The sequence below is a fragment of the Salmo salar genome, chromosome ssa09 (genome assembly GCF_905237065.1).
Source record: "Salmo salar chromosome ssa09, Ssal_v3.1, whole genome shotgun sequence".
NCBI classification, from domain to species: domain Eukaryota; kingdom Metazoa; phylum Chordata; class Actinopteri; order Salmoniformes; family Salmonidae; genus Salmo; species Salmo salar.
The window spans coordinates 137357138-137378697 of NC_059450.1; the positions used below are offsets into that span (position 1 = coordinate 137357138).

The window sequence follows — 21560 nt, forward strand, 5'->3', positions numbered from 1 at the left end:
ACTATAAATCTCTCTCTCTCTGACTTTTCTCTCTTTCTCTGCCTTCCCTTTGTCCCTCTCTCACTTCTCTCTTTCGCTCCTCTCTCCCAGTCATCAGTATTCTGCTGCCTCCTCTTTCTCCCTCTCTCTACATGGAATTCATTACGTCTTATCAGATGTCTGCTTTATGGGTTGGCTCCGCTCCGGTGTCGTGACGACCGTGCTGATGGAAGGGGCCCCTTCCTTTTTATGTTTAAGAGAGTCTCCTCCTCCTGAACCCTCTAGAACTCTCCTCCTCCTTATTCGTCTCCCCTCTTCACTGCCCTTCTGTCTCTTTAACTCTTTAATTCTGTTCACACTCTCTCCTAACTCACTCCGGGGCCTTACCGAAGAAGTGCACCACAAAGCCGTTGCCGTAGCCATAGATGTTGGTGGCCGGGTCAGACTGGAACTGGATGGTGACGTCGGCCATGGAGGTGTAGAGTTTGAAGTGTGGCCGTGAGCCGCCATACTGGCCCAGCACCGTAGCAGTCAGGTCATCTCCATCATAGAACGTCAGCAGATCGTTCTTCCCTATGTTGAGGCTGGAGCACAAAGACAGAAGGAAAATATATTTTGCCGTGCACAATAAATTGGTTTTCATGCACACTCTCACATTACTAGCTCATTTGACATATAGTTTCTTTGTCATTGTTTTCTGTATCTGTTTTAAAAACTTGAAAGCATCCTCACTAAAATACGTTTCTTGCTTTGAGACGTTCCGTTTAAATGTTCCATTTACTTTGGAGCACCATAGCTCTACTGAAAAGAAAGTGACAAAACCATGTGGTAATTTATCACATCATTTTTTTTTTTAAATCCCTTGTTTTAAATGTGTTACCTGAGACAGAGCCCTCTGCTTAAGCACCAGGACAGGATGTAAAGTAGGGAGGAAATTACACTCCGCCAGAACAGGGAAGTGACCTGTTACTCTTTCCTGTCTCAAATTAATCACAAGTGGCTCCTGATAAAACTCATTACAACGCAAGCAACTGAACTATTAATCACTTTGGAGCCTAACAGAAAGAAATCCTGAAAAATCTGAACGATAAAGAGATTTGGTTCTGTAACACAGTCGTGTATCAGTAGTTGTCACGCTCGTCGGAAAGGACGGACCAAGGCACAGCGTGAGTTGAGTTCCACATCTTTAATATACAGTGAAACTAAGAAAACAACAAACATGCAATGAACGTGAAGTCGTAGTGCTCAACACATTAACACAAAAACAATATCCCACAATGCAGGTGGGAACAGGGACTCCTTAAGTATGATCCCCAATTAGAGACAACGATAGTCAGCTGCCTCTAATTGGGAACCATACTCAAACCCAAACATAGAAATATAATTGACTAGAACACCCCCTAGTCACGCCCTGACCTGCTACACCATAGAGAACCAAGGGCTCTCTATGGTCAGGGTGTGACAGTAGTGTATTGTATGACATGAATAACAGAGAGAGTGTAAAAATGTCTCAATCTCATCAACTTGTTTGCACTCTGTAAACGGAGTTCAGAATCAAGACATTAAAGATATGATGCACATACGACTTGGCAAAGATCAGGTGTATCAGACTATTTAAATGTCAGTACAGCTTAGCCTACCCACTGGGCACAGACGTGAATTCAACGTCTATTCCACTTTGGTTCAACTTAATTTAATTGAAATGATGTAGAAACAACATTGATTCAACCAGTGTGTGCCCAGTGGGTATTTTCTGCTGATGCATCTGTATTACAGCTCCAGAAAAAGCTAAACCTGCAGTAATTAATTGACACCTGAAAATGCATCTCACCTCAACAGTGCGGAACAGATTGAGAAATTGTATCAGCTTGCATTAAATTTGTTGTGATGAAGTTAAACAAGCCTTTGCATAGCTGTGCTGCCGTATCTGCAGAGAAAATTAATCATGCTTTCTATTGTGTGGCAGTGATTTGATTTAGTGTAATTTAAACACAGGCTCAGATTGACTCGGCCCACAGGCCCAGCTGCCTGCCACCATGTTCCTTCACAATGCATTATCTCAGACAACTCCTCATCTGCAACGGCATTTTCTATTCTCCACCTCTGAGAGAACTTGACATTCATGTCCAGCACAAGTAAAATATAAGTACCACCTGCCCGTTTCTAGCTAGTTTGAGCAAAATGAATACCCCTCAATACAAATCACACTTCGATTAAACGCAGTCATTTGTGAGTCATGATGGCTGCTCAATGATCATTAGAATCCTCTCCTTTCATCTCACCCCTGCACCTCTTAATTCCCACAGACTAACCTGAATGAATGTTCTGATGGAATATCCCATTTCTAATCCACTCCTCTCTGGCTTGTGAGATCTTGGCTGGACGGGGATCCAGATCCACTGCCCTTCACTCCGCCTCAACTCCCATATTCAGACAAGCAGGCTCAGAGTCAACACAGTTATCAGCAATACTAGTGATGAAATAAGTCAATGAGTTCTCCTGACAACTTCCAGCCCTGGGGAGACAAACCTAATCAAGGTATAAGTGCTATAACTAATATTTGATGCATCAATGCATGAAATATCCTGTCGCTCTTCTCACTAAATTCTCACCAAAGGCAAAATACACTATAATGGCAGCCAATATGGAAACTACCAAAATCACTGTCTGTCTTTCACATCATATTTGACTTGCAAACTATTTCCTCCCTTATTAACACCATAGGACTACTGGGGTGGTGTATACAGTGTGTGTATATTGGTATGTACGTGAATGTATGCATGCATGTGTACAAATTATTTACATGAACTAGAACTGCCAAAAGTCACATGCATGGGTGTTTGTGTGCAGGTGTATATTCAGAATGTGTATTTCTGATAATCATCAAGGCAGAGACACAGCTAAATCCCATTCCCATACACTCCTAAACACTATTTAGGCGTTGGAGCACTCCGTCAACATTTGGAGCATCTGAACTTAGGCTGCTGAACTACACCCCAGGTGTACTATCCTCCACACCTGCATGTCCTTCACAGCCCCTCCTCCTGCACCTGAGCCCTTAACGGGCACCTAGCTAGCCCTCCTGGTTGGTTGGGATGAACCAGTCGTCATTAGAAGGGCCCCTGAATGAGTGTCCCAGCCGTCATTAGGGCCCCTGGTCCTGTGTGATTGTGGGAGCGGTGAACAGGACGCTGGGCGGTGATGAATGATCATAGAGGAATGAGAGTGTTCTCATTACCGTGGTAAAGTGTTCCTAAACCCTGGTAATGAGCTTCAGGAAGGCACACCGTGCAATTGTGTTCCAGAACGCTGGCATGACTAGTGGGCCAGGAGGGAGGCATCAGACATGGACCATGCGGGTTCATGGCACGAGAGTCTGTGTGTTCAGATTATCAGTGACTGGACTCAAAGCATAATCACTCCTTGTGCAGCACTGGTTTCATCACTATGATCAGAGACTGAATGCTTTCCCTGAGGATGTAATGAAGGATAACAGTGGTTTGAGTGATGCCTTTAAACTGAGATTTCAGATGTTAGGTTCTCATATTTCCCCCTATTCAGCATATGCTGATATTGATGTTCACATCAAAACTGAAGGAAATGGCGAGGAAATCCTGTACATTATCCTTAGATAGCTCTCTCTCTGTCTCACTCACATGCACACGCAAGCTGAATTCTCATCAATGCTCCGAGGTTGAGCTGAACGCGCTTCATCGTTGTCCCTGAAAGTCATATCTGCCCAAATCGCTTCACCTCTATATGAATAGGAAATTAATTATGTTGACAGCTTCTTGTACCAAACATGGGGGATGCCATTTATTACAATGCCTCAGAATGTACAACCACAGCTGAGGCGTTCCGAAGAGAGAGAGAAGAGCAAGAGAGACAACATATGCAAATGAGCCAGTTCTTAATTAAGGAAGCCAAATGATTGTACGCATGGTTAATCTATCAGGGTCTGACACAGCAGGGTCTTCTGTTCCCAGCCTTCACCTGACATCACTATCACGGAAAACACTCACTCCTCTCCCCTGCTCTGCTCAACCTATCTGATTCAGCAGAACACACACCACCTCTGTCCGAACCCCCGTTAAATAATTAGTTTCCGCTCCAGTTGGTAATTAACCTTTGTCTGCTGGTACTTATGTGTCCCATCCAAGAGCAAGATATTATTTTATCTTCAGCCCTTTTCTCTTTCATTTGTTTAACCAGTCACAGTGGGGTAGTTCTTTGCACTGGCAGTTTCTGTTTGAAGTCAGGCCTGTGTTTGTACATCAGCTGTAAAGCTTCTCCTAATGATCTGAGTGCAGAGATGTGCTGCAGAGCTCATGCGCGGGTAAAGATTCTTAGAAAGGTTACAGCTACTCTGTGGTGGGGCGTCCTCCACTTGAACTGCTATGGGGAGGGGAATGTGACGCCAGGATGTTGCTAAAAGGGTTCCCATAGCTAACATCCTTCTTCTGCATCTGTATAACATGTTATATCTTATATTCAGGAGAATCTAGTGTAGAACGTAAGAGCTAGTTAAGATACGTACACTTGGATGTCTAGCATGATCCTCCTGTCTTCCTCCACGTGAATCCCCCAGATGCAGTCCTGGCCACTATCGTAGGCCTCTGGCCAGTTAGGAGACAGGACCACTCCAGCAGAGTCAGTCATCTCTCCACTGCAAACAGCTGTAACACACACACACACACACACACACACACACACACACACACACACACACACACACACACTAAGCAAAAATACTCTGTGCAACAATATCATACGGCTCATTTCCTACACAGAACAAAAACACACAGCATACCTCTGCAGGCGGGCTCAGTCTCGTTCCACTGGGGGTTGTTGTGGTCCATGCACTCAATGATGACAGAGCCCTGCTCCAGGGTGTAGCCAGGGTCACAGGTGAACTCTACCACTGTCCCCACTGCCCACGTGCTGTCATTACTGGTGAAGTTACCGTACTTGACGTACGGCTCATAGCAGTGGCCCACTGCAAACGCTATGAAGGAGAGGATATGTGGATCAATCACAGAAGAAAGGCCAGACTGTGTCACTGAGCCCCATGTCTGCCATGCAGTGGGCCATTGACTTTGCCCGTTAGCTTGCCTCCTATCAGGGACGGAGCAGACCCAGAGGTTAATTTTATTGGAGGTCTGTTGCGTCAACCCACTGACTGACATGTAATGGTTCAAATCAGGGTGAGAGGAACACTATTAAATCAGTTACACCCTGTGTCAGATTGATGAGGGGTAATGCTGTTAAAGACAACCCACACAAGGTCCATTAGAATAAGCAGTGCTGCTCTCTCACAGCGTAATCCCATTTTCTACAGTAAATTGAAGCCCTAATCAGATTAAATTGATCTGATTGGATAATGACTCCAGGACCTGTGATGTGGCTCTGACTCCAAGCTCTGAACAGCCCTTGGAAAAGGCACCTATAAGAATGAGTTGCCACACGTAGAGAGGATGACTGGGCATGAGCGTGGAGAAAAATAAAACATTTGAGAGTTTGTAGCTAAACTAATTAGAGCAGAGGACTTTAATTGATTCTTATGTTTGACTTTTTTCCATTCCAATTATTTAGAGGAGGGAAAGATGAGGAGAGGGCCTGAGGCAGTCTTTTGTTTATACTAGTCTGCAGGGCATGATGCGTTTCATAAACAACAGGTTTTAGCTCCACCCATTTTACACTGCTGGAGTGTGTGAGGGAAGTTTGAGTGTCCTTGAGTACGCTTTCCAGAGACGTGAAGACTTGTGTTAGATCCCCATGCCTGGTCTTGTGGCACACAGGGAACCTACGTTCTAACCACTGTTCCTTCTCATTTTGGGGGGCACTGGGCTATTGTGGCTATTTGAGCATAATGTAGGAATACCAACAAAACCAATGGAGCAAATCCCATAACATTTTCACATGGAAATAGCTTTTGATTTCTATGATATATCCTATATGTGGTGTTCAATGCAGGCCTACATTGCATGAGACTTTTAAAAACGGTTTTACATTATGAAGGGCTTGACATTAATTAATGATATGACTTGGTCTGTAACACAATGGGCCAAATAGGTGACTGTAAATTGCATTGTATTGTATGATGCAAGAAACCACTTTACAAAATAAAATATACAATTATTACCATACAGAGAATTAGACAATGTAGGCTACCCCTCTGCCTATTGGTTTATTTGCATATCTCAAAATGTATTTGCATGTCTCAAAATACAACACTGCCCCTTCAATGAATTAAGACATAAGCGTTTTACCTGACTGGCTTTTCAAAAACAGCTTGAAATGTAGCCGACACGTTTTGTGCTCTTGCAGGAATCTCTTAATCAGTAACTCCCCATTGCTGACCTATACTTATCTATAACTGGGCTAATAACTCAATAATTAGCAAAGAATATCTACAAATGTGCACACATGCGACTCTGATCTTAAACTGATCTGAAAAGCGTTTTCACACGTGGTTGACTGAAAGACCCCTCGTGGGCTACCCCCGCCAATAGCATTCTACTCCGTTACGCTCTAACTCTGTCTATAACAAAACCACAGACTCAATCTTGTAAAGTTAGATTTCTTTTGGGGCTGATATAATGTTCATTCGATCACAGAAAAAACTGTGATCTATATATTGCAAACTCAATGAAGTTCAATCTCTTGCGTCTTTGCGCAGCATGGCGTTTCTTCTGCGTGGCAGTCATGGAGGAAGTGCGTGGGCATGCACGCACGCAGTTTAAAGTGGTTGGTTCTAACCCAGTCAGTAACATTGGCGCCATGACCTGGATGGGTCTCTGTGAGATGGAGAAGGTCAAAGGGGGGTCAGGTGTAACCGAGACCTGAAGAGTTGCGTTAGCTCCCATGGGGATGTGTCTACCTTGGTATCTGATGGCGATGCCGGTGGAAGTGCCTGTTCCGTCAGTGGTGAGCTCTATGAAGAGGGATCTGGAGGTGCTCACCAGGCCCTCGTTGGGCAGGTACTCTACCTCATATGAGTCATACATCGGAGGAGAGTCAATGTTCTTCCCATTTTTGATCAGAAGCCTGAAAGAAATTAGAAACCAATCAGTACCTGGTTGGATTTCTAAGACCTCGTAATATGCATTGTGGGCACATTTTCAGAGTTAACTCAGCCACCTGGACAGAAGTCCCTAATGAGATGATGCAACAGGAAGGAAAATTATACAGTATTAAAGCATTGGGCTGGACTGTTCTGCACAAATGGCATCATTCAGTACAGTTGAGCAGTTAGCCTACTGACCTGATTAAAAGTATATTTGTTATTGTCTCCAGACACAGCTGCTACCGCTCATAAAAACAACCTTATCTTAACTCAAATAAGCGTGTCCTTGTCAATTCAATTAATTCACTTGAAGCACCTTCTTGTGAAGTGTTATATTGCCTTACAAACATTCACAACAGCTTATAGATGCCATCATAGAGCATTAAGACTCCAATAAGGAACATGAATAGACAGTCAAAAAACAAAGTAGGAAGGTGATTGAAGTGAAATGTATCCGATTATTTCAGTATTTCTCTCTCTCTCCTTCCCTCTCTCACCATTTTCTCAAAATTGGATTTCCATTCTGACACAGAGACACAGATGTTCCACTGAATCTCTATCTCAGATGATGAGGCGATGCCCTGAAGTGTAGCAGAGGAATGGACTGGTAATATGACATGTGTGACAACAGAACCATGAGCCTGCAGTGAGAATCATGTCCAACTGTCACAGAGACAGCAGTAAGACTCTGTTGGCTGCTTGTTGAATGATTATTAAACTCAAGTGAACACTTAGAACTGGATAGTGTACTGGAGTAGAGCACTAAGGTCAGAACACTATAGCAGACTTGGGTTCAGACAGTATTTTCTTTCTTTTAAAACTATGTACTTTATTGAGTTAGCCTGGTGCAATACAACCAATGGAATAGTCCTCTAAGTGCAAACCCCACTCATCTGGCACCCAAGACACGCTTAATCGAAGGTCAAAATATTTGGAAGAAAATGAACACTATTTGAACCCAGGTCTGACTGAAGTAAAGTAAACCCCCTGACTGACACCACACCTGTCATCGTCCTCTGCCAGGGCCACCTTCTCAAAGTGGACGTGCACTCGCTGTCCCTCTGGGGCCTCCAGCAGCCAATGGCATGTCAGGTTGTTGCTGTAGTTGCTAGGGAAACCGGGTGACACAATGCGTCCAACCGTGGCATTCCGGACAATGCCACCACAAGCAGCTGGGATGCCCATGGAGAATGAAGTAGGAATGGCAGGAGAGAAGGAATATGGGATAGATGGGAGGAGAGGTGGAGAGAAAGAAGATGGGAGGAGGAGAGAAAGAAGATGGGAGGAGGAGAGAAAGGAGATGGGAGGTGGAGAGAAAGAAGATGGGAGGTGGAGAGAAAGAAGATGGGAGGAGGAGTGAAAGAAAATTGGAGGTGGAGAGAAAGAAGATGGGAGGAGGAGAGAAGGAAGATGGGAGGAGGAGAGAAAGAAAATGGGAGGTAGAGAGAAAGAAGATGGGAGGAAGGAGAGAAAGAAGATGGAAGGAGGGGAGAAAGAAGATGGGAGGAGGAGAGAAAGAAGATGGAAGGAGGGGAGAAAGAAGATGGGAGGAAGGAGAGAAAGAAAATGGAAGGAGGGGAGAAAGAAGATGGGAGGAGGAGAGAAAGAAGATGGAAGGAGGGGAGAAAGAAGATGGGAGGAGGAGAGAAAGAAGATGGAAGGAGGGGAGAAAGAAGATGGGAGGAGGAGAGAAAGAAGATGGAAGGAGGGGAGAAAGAAGATGGGAGGAGGAGAGAAAGAAGATGGGAGGAAGGAGAGAAAGAAGATGGGAGGAGGAGAGAAGGAAGATGGGAGGAGTAGAGAAAGAAGATGGGAGGAGAGGAGTGAAGGAAGATGGGGGAGGAGGAGGAGAGAAGGAGGATGAGGAGAGAAGGAAGATGGGAGGAGAGGAGAGAAGGAGGATGGGAGGAGGAGAGAAGGAGAATGGGAAGAGGAGGAGAGAAGGAGGATAGGATGGAGAGAAGGAGGAAGATGGGATAGATGGGAGGAGAGGAGAGAAGGAGGATGGGATTGGAGGAGAGACGAAGTAGAGATAGAGGTATTTTAGTCTGGGAAAAACATTTGCTTAAATCCCAGTCAAACAGAATGTGTAACGACAGAGAATACCCTGGGAAACAATGATTATAGATAAACCATGAGAACACAATGAGTGGAGGTGGTGAGTAAGAGCAAGCTCTGAGTTTGTGTAAAGGGAATAAAAGAGAGAAGTGGGTCTGGTATTGATATCAGTGTATCACAACAGACGAGGTGAAGGTCAGCTAGGTAGACACGAAGCTTAATTAAAGCCTCAGCCCTAACCTTCCCTGTGGCACTCTGGCCTGCCATCAGTAATCACACCCTGCAAACACCATGCTGTGGGACCACTGTCTGACACACACACACACACACACACACACACACACACACACACACACACACACACACACACACACACACACACACACACACACACACACACACACACACACACACACACACACACACACACACACACACACACGCAGTTTAAATGGTTTGTTTGGTCACCCAGTATAAGGAGAGAGAATCCTTATACTCTCTCTCCACACATTTTCTAAACTATGCCTTCACGATGCCCAACGCTCGGAGGGAGCCTCCCTGCTGTCCATTCACTGTTAAAACAATGGGGAGACCTACTGTTCCAAACATTTATCTTATCTGACTAGGGCTAAAACATTCACTCACTATTCATGACTGGTGCTCATCTGAGCAGAAAAATTAGATCCTACATCTAAACTGTCTGCTTCTGAACTGTCCTCCACTGGGGATTGAACCCTGTCTGAATCTGTGCTTGTTATGCAAGATGAATATAAGCAGATTCAAGAGGTGAACTTCCTGGAAAAGAAAATATGATGCAGTCTCTGGTTCTCGTGGCTTGTTTTGTTTAGTTCTTTACTTCCTAGGAGAGGTCTGACTGAATAGGATTGTCTGTTTAACATTCACCATCCCAGTACAACATACACTGCAGCTCACACCATTAAAGCCCAAATCAATGATTAATAAACCCCAATTAACTTTTGAGCAACACCAAGCTGAGTAAGTGTGAGATCATTCTAGTGGAATTAATTGCTCCAGCGAGGACAACGTGTTTATGTACTTATACGCCTCACTTGTTGCAAAGGAAAGAACTGTGTTGATGCTCTGGTAGGAATAGTTACAGGACAAATCACAGGGAATGTGAATTCATTTTGAAAGACTGTGATAAGGATTGAGAGGGGAAGAGTGTTTTGTCTATTAATATGTTCAACAACTGTGGAGAAAGTCTGTGTGCATAGCAAGGTGTACTGGTACCGTGGTGGTAAATGGATGTGAGACGTGTGTAGCTAGCTACCCCCAGCCCTCACCATGGCACTGCGGCTCCGTGCCGCTCCAGTAGGGGGTGCTGGCGTTGAGGCAGGTCAGTGTGTTGGTTCCCTGCAGCTGGTACCCAGTCAGACAGTAGAAGTAGGCCTCTCCACCAGAGTGGAGGCTGCTCACAGACACATCCCCACAGGCCGGCCGCTGGGGAAAGGTACAGCTCAACACAAAGGCTGTGGGACGAGAGAGAGGGAGGAGAAGAGAGGGAGGAGAAGAGAGAGAGAGAATGAGAGTTGGACACAAACGGCGACTAACAGCATCCACGCTGACTCAAAATAAAAGTGTAACAACAGAAAAATACTTTCTTGCTCATCATAAAGCCTTTTAGAGGGAGGGGAACCAAACCTAAATAATATAGAGAGAGAAGTGTGAAGATGAACACTGACAGGTCATAGACCCTATCCTACCAGAGTACAGTACAGGTCTATAGGACCTGTGTTATTCCAGAGCATAACCTTAGTGTCTCAGGATGATGGATTGGTCTGGCCATATACCTAATAGAGGCCATAAAACTGGCCTTTTTGTCCTCCTCCCTGCCTCTCCATTTAGGTACATTCATGACACACTACACACATACAGTATGGCTTCCTAATGCGTATCATGCTCAACAGAACGCATTGCTTGGCTGAATACCCACTGAGGGACGTAGATCAATAACAGTACTGTTTTTTACTCAAGCTGTGAACATGTAACAGGGACCTGGAGTACTGTCTGTATATCAAGAATGACCCACAAGGGGATCTTTAACAAACACATGGCAGTGTTTTTCCCCTCATCCCCAGCTATTTTTAACAGATATATGTGTGGTTCTCGCTCCAGGCTGTCTGTCTGTCTGTAATTGTTGCAGCTTCATTGTTATCCTGTTGGAAGGCAGTGCTGCACTCCACCATTGATTCTGTCTCAAGGAGACATTGCCAAGGAGGTGATGACAGTAACAGGGTACCCATAGAGAATATGATAACAGTAACAGGGTACCCATAGAGGATATGATAACAGTAACAGGGTACCCATAGAGGATATGATAACAGTAACAGGGTACCCATAGAGGATATGATAACAGTAACAGGGTACCCATAGAGGATATGATAACAGTAACAGGGTACCCATAGAGGATATGATAACAGTAACAGGGTACCCATAGAGGATATGATAACAGTAACAGGGTACCCATAGAGGATATGATAACAGTAACAGGGTACCCATAGAGGATATGATAACAGTAACAGGGTACCCATAGAGGATATGATAACAGTAACAGGGTACCCATAGAGGATATGATAACAGTAACAGAGTACCCATAGAGGATATGATAACAGTAACAGGGTACCCATAGAGGATATGATAACAGTAACAGGGTACCCATAGAGGATATGATAACAGTAACAGGGTACCCATAGAGGATATGATAACAGTAACAGGGTACCCATAGAGAATATGATAACAGTAACAGGGTACCCATAGAGGATATGATAACAGTAACAGGGTACCCATAGAGGATATGATAACAGTAACAGGGTACCCATAGAGGATATGATAACAGTAACAGGGTACCCATAGAGAATATGATAACAGTAACAGGGTACCCATAGAGGATATGATAACAGTAACAGGGTACCCATAGAGGATATGATAACAGTAACAGAGTACCCATAGAGGATATGATAACAGTAACAGGGTACCCATAGAGGATATGATAACAGTAACAGGGTACCCATAGAGGATATGATAACAGTAACAGGGTACCCATAGAGGATATGATAACAGTAACAGAGTACCCATAGAGGATATGATAACAGTAACAGGGTACCCATAGAGGATATGATAACAGTAACAGGGTACCCATAGAGGATATGATAACAGTAACAGGGTACCCATAGAGGATATGATAACAGTAACAGGGTACCCATAGAGGATATGATAACAGTAACAGAGTACCCATAGAGGATATGATAACAGTAACAGGGTACCCATAGAGGATATGATAACAGTAACAGGGTACCCATAGAGGATATGATAACAGTAACAGGGTACCCATAGAGAATATGATAACAGTAACAGGGTACCCATAGAGGATATGATAACAGTAACAGGGTACCCATAGAGGATATGATAACAGTAACAGGGTACCCATAGAGGATATGATAACAGTAACAGGGAACCCATAGAGGATATGATAACAGTAACAGGGTACCCATAGAGGATATGATAACAGTAACAGGGAACCCATAGAGGATATGATAACAGTAACAGGGTACCCATAGAGGATATGATAACAGTAACAGGGTACCCATAGAGGATATGATAACAGTAACAGGGTACCCATAGAGGATATGATAACAGTAACAGGGTACCCATAGAGGATATGATAACAGTAACAGGGTACCCATAGAGGATATGATAACAGTAACAGGGTACCCATAGAGGATATGATAACAGTAACAGGGTACCCATAGAGGATATGATAACAGTAACAGGGTACCCATAGAGGATATGATAACAGTAACAGGGTACCCATAGAGGATATGATAACAGTAACAGGGTACCCATAGAGGATATGATAACAGTAACAGGGAACCCATAGAGGAAGTGATGCCACATACTGTACAGTTCAGACCATTCAATTCAAGTCACAGTACGCTTCACAGGAGCTCCTCTGAGAGTAAAACTTGGGTCCAGGTCTATCTCCCTGGGCCTTACTGGCTCGGTAAGAACCTGTCTGTCCTGAGGACAGCCTGTTGGACCTAGGCTAAATGATACCACCTCCTCCACTCCGTCCTCCCCCACTTAAAAACCAACAGCGATAAAAGGCCAGAAGGAGAAGGTCGTGCAGAGATAGAGGAGAGGCCTGCTGCTGACGGCTGTCTAATCTTTCTAGTGCATGCAATATGAAAGCTAAAAGCGCTTCTCTGAGTCAATGAGCCAATGAGCAGGGCCCAGACACTCCCCTCGGCTATCCATTTTATTTATGGTTTATTGTGTATCAGCACAGCAGGGCCTGGCTCAGGGGCGAAGGCATGGGGGTGTTGTTATAGCATCATCACCCTGCTGTTTCTGTTTCAATTAGACTAATACAGAGGGGGCACTGGAGGCTGGCCTAACGTGAAGCTGCTCCCAACCAGGTACTAAATCACACTAGCAGCCAGCCTCCTCCTCACCACTGTCTCCACAGCTTTCTCCTCCCACTGTGTTATAGAGGCCATAAAATGAGATGGGTTCACTACGGCTGGTAACGATGCCGTTGGAACAACTGGCGTGGGAGATTAGCTGGCGGCTAAGTAGCACTAGCAGATTCAATGGCCATCTTTATTTTCTGAGTAGCCCTCAACACCCCGGAGAGATATGACAGGGTACACACTGGGCCATAGAGCTCAGTCACACGCTCAGTCCACATTCAGGCCACCACACAGGGACAGCGGAACCAAATATAGCCTACAAAATATCACCACGTTTTTACCAAAATTGTGACTTTACAGTGTTGTCTGTAAAACTTTGTCACTACCAGAGCTTCGGACTATAAGGTTCTATCTACAAAAAGTTGATTCTGAGATAATTGGCTTTAAAGTTATGAACCCTCATTGGTTTGAATGGTGTCAACAATTGTTATTTTGTGTTATTTTGAACTTAACAACATGAACTGGGATATTTAGAGTACTATATAGGTAGAGAACATTGAACAGAACAAGGCTATGTCAATAACTACATTTAGACAGAAACGCAGATATAACTTTATTGTCCCAAGCTATCCACTAGGTAAAGACATTACCAACCTTTTCACAACCTATTTATAATGAAATGTTAACAGGATTTTCAGGCTAGTTTTTCCTCCTCATGTACCTGCTCTGCCAGAACTTAAACATGTTCACAATTTATACATTCACAACCCTACCAAACCAAACGTTGAAGACGATGCTAAGCACCCAGTCTCATTACTAATTCCAGACGTGCTGTCGTCTTAGGACAGAAGAAGAAATGCAGAACGGGTGGCAGTTTGCCGTCACAGCGGTCACCTCAGTCCCCTCAGCCATTTGACTCTTCTCTGCCTGCAATCAGAGAGAGGCCTGTCCTCATAACGCAGCAGCGCTAGCTCGCTAACAGAGACGAATGGGCTATTAAGACTCCTGTATTTTACATGACCTAATGGAAGATGCATCCTCCTCCACACCATCCACGGGCATTAATTATGAAACACAGAGGGGATTCATTTTCAGCCAGGCTCATCAGGCCTTATTGAGAATAACCGTGTGTGACAGGCTCACTGAGGAGAGAGGACAGGGGCATATGGGAAATCTGTTTCAGTGTTTAGATTGGATTAAACGCTGCCTCACATTAACCTCCACGGAACAGCGAGAGCAAAGGAAGGGTAAAATTACCTTACAGACCTGTGACTGTGAGTCTGAAGGCCCCTAAGGGATATGAAAGATGTGGTGGTGTGGAAGGGGTGTCCTTCTGCCCGTCATAGAAAGGAGAAAACACATGCGAGAATGACATTGAATCTACCTGGCAACTAGCATGCATCTCTCTGCCATATTCCCATGTTGGGAAATAGGGTACCATATTTATGCTGTACACTTAAAATAATGGTAAAAAGAGTGGACAGAAAGTTTTAGGCAGGAACAGAAATAATTTTTTTCTGATTGCATAGCTTCAAACTCTTACATTGTACCCTGGTCTTACAGAGACTTCATAGACACACACGTCTATCTCGTTCCCATGGAAATACTACAGTAGCAACACACCTCTCAATCCCACTCAAACCTCAGGTGCCAAAAGTACAAAGGCAATAAAAAGCTCATGCTTCATTAAATTTACAGCATGCTTTCATGCTCTCTCGGTAATGGGCGTATGGTGTAATAATGTGAATCCATGAAATGTCTCACTACAGCAGAGCACCATGGAGCACCATGGAGTTGCTATAGGAGCTAACTGCCAGCAAATATAATAACTTCATTAAAAACTTCATTAAAAATAGACTATCGGTTGCCGTTGCAGTTAAAAACCCACGATCCTCAGTTTTTATATGTCTTTGCTAATGCTAATGAGATTGTGATGTGGGGTCTATAAAGAAAAGGACCGAAGAGAGAGAGGGGGCTGAAATACAGCAGAACTTCAGAGGTTCACATCGAATGACTGAAAGACAGATTGACTGGACACACAGATGGCGTGGGTCTGTGAAATGTTGGGGTTTGATTGATGTCTCTTCCACATTCACTGGGCATCAAGCAGAGTTCAAGTCTCACACAGAAAAAGTCACCAAATGAACCCTATATTTTGTTTATTTTATGATTAGCTGGATGCTTAGCCGTAGGTTTGTGTTATTCTGAGGTGGCCTGGATGGATCACTATCACCAATAGACTTAAAACTTCCCATCATCACAGACTGACCTGCGGGGACAGAATCATTAGGATGCAAACACATGAAAGGCAGTAGAGGAGAATCGGTCATGCTACCTCTCTTAGTGGGATGATTATTGCTAGACATAATAATGCGTGGCGGACATGTTAATGTCTTCACTTCTGTTCTGCTTTGGAAATATGTAGACCAGAATCAGGATGCACAGATGGCCTGTTAATCAACCCTGACAAGGAACTGCAATGACAAACATTCTCATGAACCTTCCTCTGTGACTCCTCTGCTTATTGTTGTTATATTTCATAGGTGCCTTACACATTAGAGCATTAGAGTCAGCAGTTTGGCGGTACTTTGGAATTTGGTGTATTTTATTACCTTTACCTTACAAAACGAAATGACTAATCCTAACGGTAGTTAATTCATAATTACACTGCTGTGTTCATTGACAAGGCCCGTTTATTGTCGTTAAGCAGGGCTTGGTTCTTATCAGTCCATGCCTTGTTTATGCTTGACCGGCTCTTTTGAATACGTAATTCTGTTTGCTGCCGTTAAATTTCATGCTATTTCCCTTCTTATTAAGCATTAATATGGTGGTAATTGAATTTAGTAAGAATCTATTCTGTTCTACTATTAAGTTAACGTGAAATCCTCTGGCTGTAATTACTTCTCAACGATAGTTTAATAATAAGGAGATGGATCACTATTAACTGGGCGAGGATAAAGTGAATTTTAAAAATATCATTATATCAGTGTAAGTTTGAAATCAATTTGCCACCATTTTAATGGTTTTCATTAAAAAAGGATTAAGTTAAACATGGGGTTCTCGCTACAAGGGAATGATAAGCAACCAGACTTGTAGGTTACCAAACAGTGAAAGATAGAGAGAGAGAGAGAGAGAGAGAGAGAGAGAGAGAGAGAGAGAAAGAGAGAGAGCGGAGAGAGAGAGAGAGAGAGAGAGAGAGAGAGAGAGAGAGAGAGAGAGAGAGAGAGAGAGAGAGAGAGGACTAGACAAGAGAACAAAGATTGTTGTTGAGGGTCAGTGGGTCCTAATCTTGCGTCGTCCAGTGGCAGCATTTCTGACGTGTCTGTCTGACAGGGTGTCGGGGGACGCTTGTCTAACGTACTGCACGCCTGGTGGCTGTGATGTGAAGTGTGTCTGAAGACGGCCACAAGGGACCAAGGCCATGTTTGAAAGAGTTTGACAGAGATACACTCGACTTCAATCCCACTGCTCCCTCTGCCACCACACAAATCAGCCACACTACTGAGTCTGCTACTAATTCATGTCAATCTAAAATGCTCTCCTTTTCATTCAGTACTTTACCCACTTAAGCATCCGTGTGTGGAAAATATGCGCAATTCAATGACAGCCATTTGTGTATTGAATGCAGATATACAGTTGAAGTTGGAAGTTTACATACACCTTAGCCAAATACACTGCTCCAAAAAATAAAAGGAACACTAAAATAACACATCCTAGATCTGAATGAATGAAATAATCTTATTAAATACTTTTATCTTTACATAGTTGAATGTGCTGACAACAAAATCACACAAAAAGAATCAATGGAAATCCAATTTATCAACCCATGGAGGTCTGGATTTGGAGTCACACTCAAAATTAAAGTGGAAAACCACACTACAGGCTGATCCAACTTTGATGTAATGTCCTTAAAACAAGTCAAAATGAGGCTCAGTAGTTTGTGTGGCCTCCACGTGCCTGTATGACCTCCCTACAACGCCTGGGCATGCTCCTGATGAGGTGGCGGATGGTCTCCTGAGGGATCTCCTCCCAGACCTGGACTAAAGCATCCGCCAACTGCTGGACAGTCTGTGGTGCAACGTGGCGTTGGTGGATGGAGCGAGACATGATGTCCCAGATGTGCTCAATTGGATTCAGGTCTGGGGAACGGGCGGGCCAGTCCATAGCATCAATGCCTTCCTCTTGCAGGAACTGCTGACACACTCCAGCCACATGAGGTCTAGCATTGTTTTGCATTAGGAGGAACCCAGGGCCAACCGCACCAGCATATGGTCTCACAAGGGGTCTGAGGATCTCATCTCGGTACCTAATGGCAGTCAGGCTACCTCTGGCGAGCACATGGAGGGCTGTGCGGCCCCCCAAAGAAATGCCACCCCACACCATCACTGACCCACCGACAAACCGGTCATGCTGGAGGATGTTGCAGGCAGCAGAACGTTCTCCACGGCGTCTCCAGACTCTGTCACGTCTGTCACGTGCTCAGTGTGAACCTGCTTTCATCTGTGAAGAGCACAGGGCGCCAGTGGCGAATTTGCCAATCTTGGTGTTCTCTGGCAAATGCCAAACGTCCTGCACGGTGTTGGGCTGTAAGCACAACCCCCACCTGTGGACGTCGGGCCCTCATACCACCCTCATGTAGTCTGTTTCTGACCGTTTGAGCAGACACATGCACATTTGTGGCCTGCTGGAGGTCATTTTGCAGGGCTCTGGCAGTGCTCCTCCTTGCACAAAGGCGGAGGTAGCGGTCCTGCTGCTGGGTTGTTGCCCTCCTACGGCCTCCTCCACGTCTCCTGATGTACTGGACTGTCTCCTGGTAGCGCCTCCATGCTCTGAACACTATGCTGACAGACACAGCAAACCTTCTTGCCACAGCTCGCATTGATGTGCCATCCTGGATAAGCTGCACTACCTGAGCCACTTGTGTGGGTTGTAGACTCCGTCTCATGTTACCACTAGAGTGAAGCACCGCCAGCATTCAAAAGTGACCAAAACATCAGCCAGGAAGCATAGGAACTGAGAAGTGGTCTGTGGTCACCACCTGCAGAACCACTCCTTTATTGGGGTGTCTTGCTAATTGCCTATAATTTCCACCTGTTGTCTATTCCATTTGCACAACAGCATGTGAAATGTATTGTCAATCAGTGTTGCTTCCTAACTGGACAGTTTGATTTCACAGAAGTTTGATTGACATTGTGTTGTTTAAGTGTTCCCTTTATTTTTTTGAGTAGTATATATTTACACTCAAAATTTAAATTCCCTGTCTTAGAACAGTTAGGATCACCTCTTTATTTTAAGAAGGTAAAATGTCAGAATAATAGTAGAGAGAATAATTTATTTTCATCACATTCCCAGTGGGTCAGAAGTTTACATACACTCAATTAGTATTCGGTAGCATTGCCTTTAAATTGTTTAACTTGGGTCAAACATTTCCGGTAGCCTTCCACAAGCTTCCCACAATATGTTGGGCCCATTCCTCCTGACAAAGTTGGTGTAACTGAGTCAGGTTTGTAGGCCTCCTTCTTCGCACACGCTTTTTCAGTTCTGCCCACAAATGTTCTAAAGGATTGAGGTCAGGGCTTTGTGATGGCCACTCCAATACCTTGACTTCGTTGTCCTTATGCCATTTTGCCACAACTTTGGAAGTATACTTGGGGTCAATGTCCATTTGGAAGATCAATTTGCGACCAAGCTTTAACTTCCTGACTGATGTCTTGAGATGTTGCTTCAATATATCCACATAACTTTCCTCCCTCCTGATGCCATCTATTTTGTGAAGTGCACCAGTCCCTCCTGCAGCAAAGCACCCCCACAACATGATGCTGTGCTTCACGGTTGGGATGGTGTTCTTCGGCTTGCAAGCCTCCCCCTTTTTCCTCCAAACATAATGATGGTGATTATGGCCAAACAGTTCTACTTTTGTTTCATCACACCAGAGGACATTTCTCCAAAAAGTACGATCTTTGTCCCCATGCGCAGTTGCAAACCGTAGTCTGGCCTTTTTATGGCGGTTTTGGAGCAGTGGCTTCTTACTTGCTGAGCGGCCTTTCAGGTTATGTCGATATAGGACTCGTTTTACTGTGAATACAGATACTTTTGTACCTATTTCCTCCAGCACCTTCACAGCACCTTTGCTGCTCTTCTGGGATTGATTTGCACTTCTCGCACCAAAGTACGTTCATCTCTAGGAGACAGAACGCGTCTCCTCCTGAGCGGTATGACAGCTGCGTTATACTTGCGTACTATTGTTTGTACAGATGAACGTGGTACCTTCAGGCATTTGGAAATTGCTCCCAAGGATGAACCAGACTTGTGGAGGTCTTCAATTTTTTTCTGAGGTCTTGGCTGATTTTTCTTTTGATTTTCCCATGATGTCAAGCAAAGAGGCACCGAGTTTGAAGGTAGGCCTTGAAATACATCCACTAGTACACCTCCGATTGACTCGAATGATGTCAATTAGCCTATCAGAAGCATTTAAAGCCATGACATAATTTTCTGGAATTTCCCAATCTGTTTAAAGGCACAGTCAACTTAGTGTATGTAAACTTCTGACCCACTGGAATAGTGATACGTGAATTATAAGTGTAATAATCTGTCTGTAAACAATTGTTGGAAAAATGACTTGTGTCATACACAAAGTAGATGTCCTAACCAACTTGCCAAAACTATAGTTTGTTAACAAGAAATTGGAGTGGTTGAAAAATGAGTTTTAATGACTCCAACCTATGTGTATGTGTCACGTCCTGACCAGTATAAGGGTTATTTGTTATTGTAGTTTGGTCAGGACGTGGCAGAGGGTATTTGTTTTATGTGGTTCGGGGTGGTGGTTTTGTAGAAGGGTATTTGATTTATGTATTCCGGGGTTTTTGAGCACTGTTCTATGTTAATGTATTTCTATGTTTAGTCTAGTTAGTTGTATTTCTATGTTTAGGTTAATGGGGGTTTGGACTCTCAATTGGAGGCAGGTGCTTTCTCATTGCCTCTGATTGAGAGTCCTATATATGGGTATGTGTTTGGTTTAGTGTTTGTGGGAGATTGTTTCTTGTTTTGCCTGTGTGAGCCTTACAAGACTGTTTTGTTGTTCGTGAGTTCTTCGGTGTTTGTTATTTTGGTGTTCACTTTATTTTAAAATAAATCAAGATGAGCATCCACATTCCTGCTGCGTTTTGGTCCTCCATTCCAGACGACAACCGTGACAGAATCTCCCACCAAATATGGACCAAGCAGCAGAGTAAGGAGCAAAGGTATTTCGAGATGGACTGGCGGGAGAAATGGACCTGGGAGGAAATTCTGGACGGGGCTGGACCTTGGCACCAGGCTGGGAAGTACCGTCGCCCACGGGAGGAAATCGAGGCAGCCGAGCCGGAGGTACGAGGCCTTGTACGCGCTGAGGGAGAAGCACGAGAGGCACCCCCAATATTTTTTTTGGGGGGGGGCACACGGGTAGTTTGGCTGGGCCAAGGATGAGCCATAAGCCAGCTACCCGTGTTTATATGGAGGACCGTATGGAGTGGAGGGCGCCGTGTTTTGCTGAAGTGCGCACAATCTCGCCCATACGCACGCACAGTCCAGTGCGAGTTATTCCAGCCCCTCGCAGATGCCGTGCTAGAATGGGCATCCAGCCTGGTAGGAGGATGCCTGCGCAGCGCGTCTGGTCACCGGTGCGCCTCCTAGGACCAGGCTACCCTACTCCCGCTCTACGCACGGCAACCATCAGGCCCCTGCACAGCCCAGTTCGCCCTGTACTAGCACCCCGCTCGTACAGGGCTGCTAGTTCCATCCAGCCAGGACGCGTTGTGCAGGAGGTGCGTTCAAGACCGCCTGTGCGCCTTCATGGCCCAGTTTTTCCAGTTCTTGCCTCTCGTGCTGACCTGGAAGTTCGAACCCCTAGTCTGGCACGTCCAGTACCAGCACCACGCATCAAGCTTCCAGTGAGTCAACCCAGTCCGACTCGGCCTGTTCCCGCTCCCCGCACTAGCCCTGAGGTGCGTGTCCCCAGTCTGGCACGTCCAGTACCAGCACCACGCACC

General features: G+C 44.7%; 1 protein-coding gene across 1 annotated transcript in view; it reads right to left on the reverse strand.

Moving 5' to 3' along the window:
- Positions 1-21560, reverse strand: part of LOC106613099 (seizure protein 6 homolog) — a 121121-nt gene that overhangs the window by 10073 nt on the left and 89488 nt on the right. The window contains exons 5-10 of the mRNA XM_014215032.2: positions 10408-10593; positions 8049-8217; positions 6860-7026; positions 4790-4984; positions 4517-4655; positions 367-563 (exon numbers count right to left, since the gene is read on the reverse strand). Of these exons, the coding sequence (XP_014070507.1) occupies positions 367-563; positions 4517-4655; positions 4790-4984; positions 6860-7026; positions 8049-8217; positions 10408-10593 (1053 nt within the window). The remainder of the gene's footprint in view (positions 1-366; positions 564-4516; positions 4656-4789; positions 4985-6859; positions 7027-8048; positions 8218-10407; positions 10594-21560) is intronic.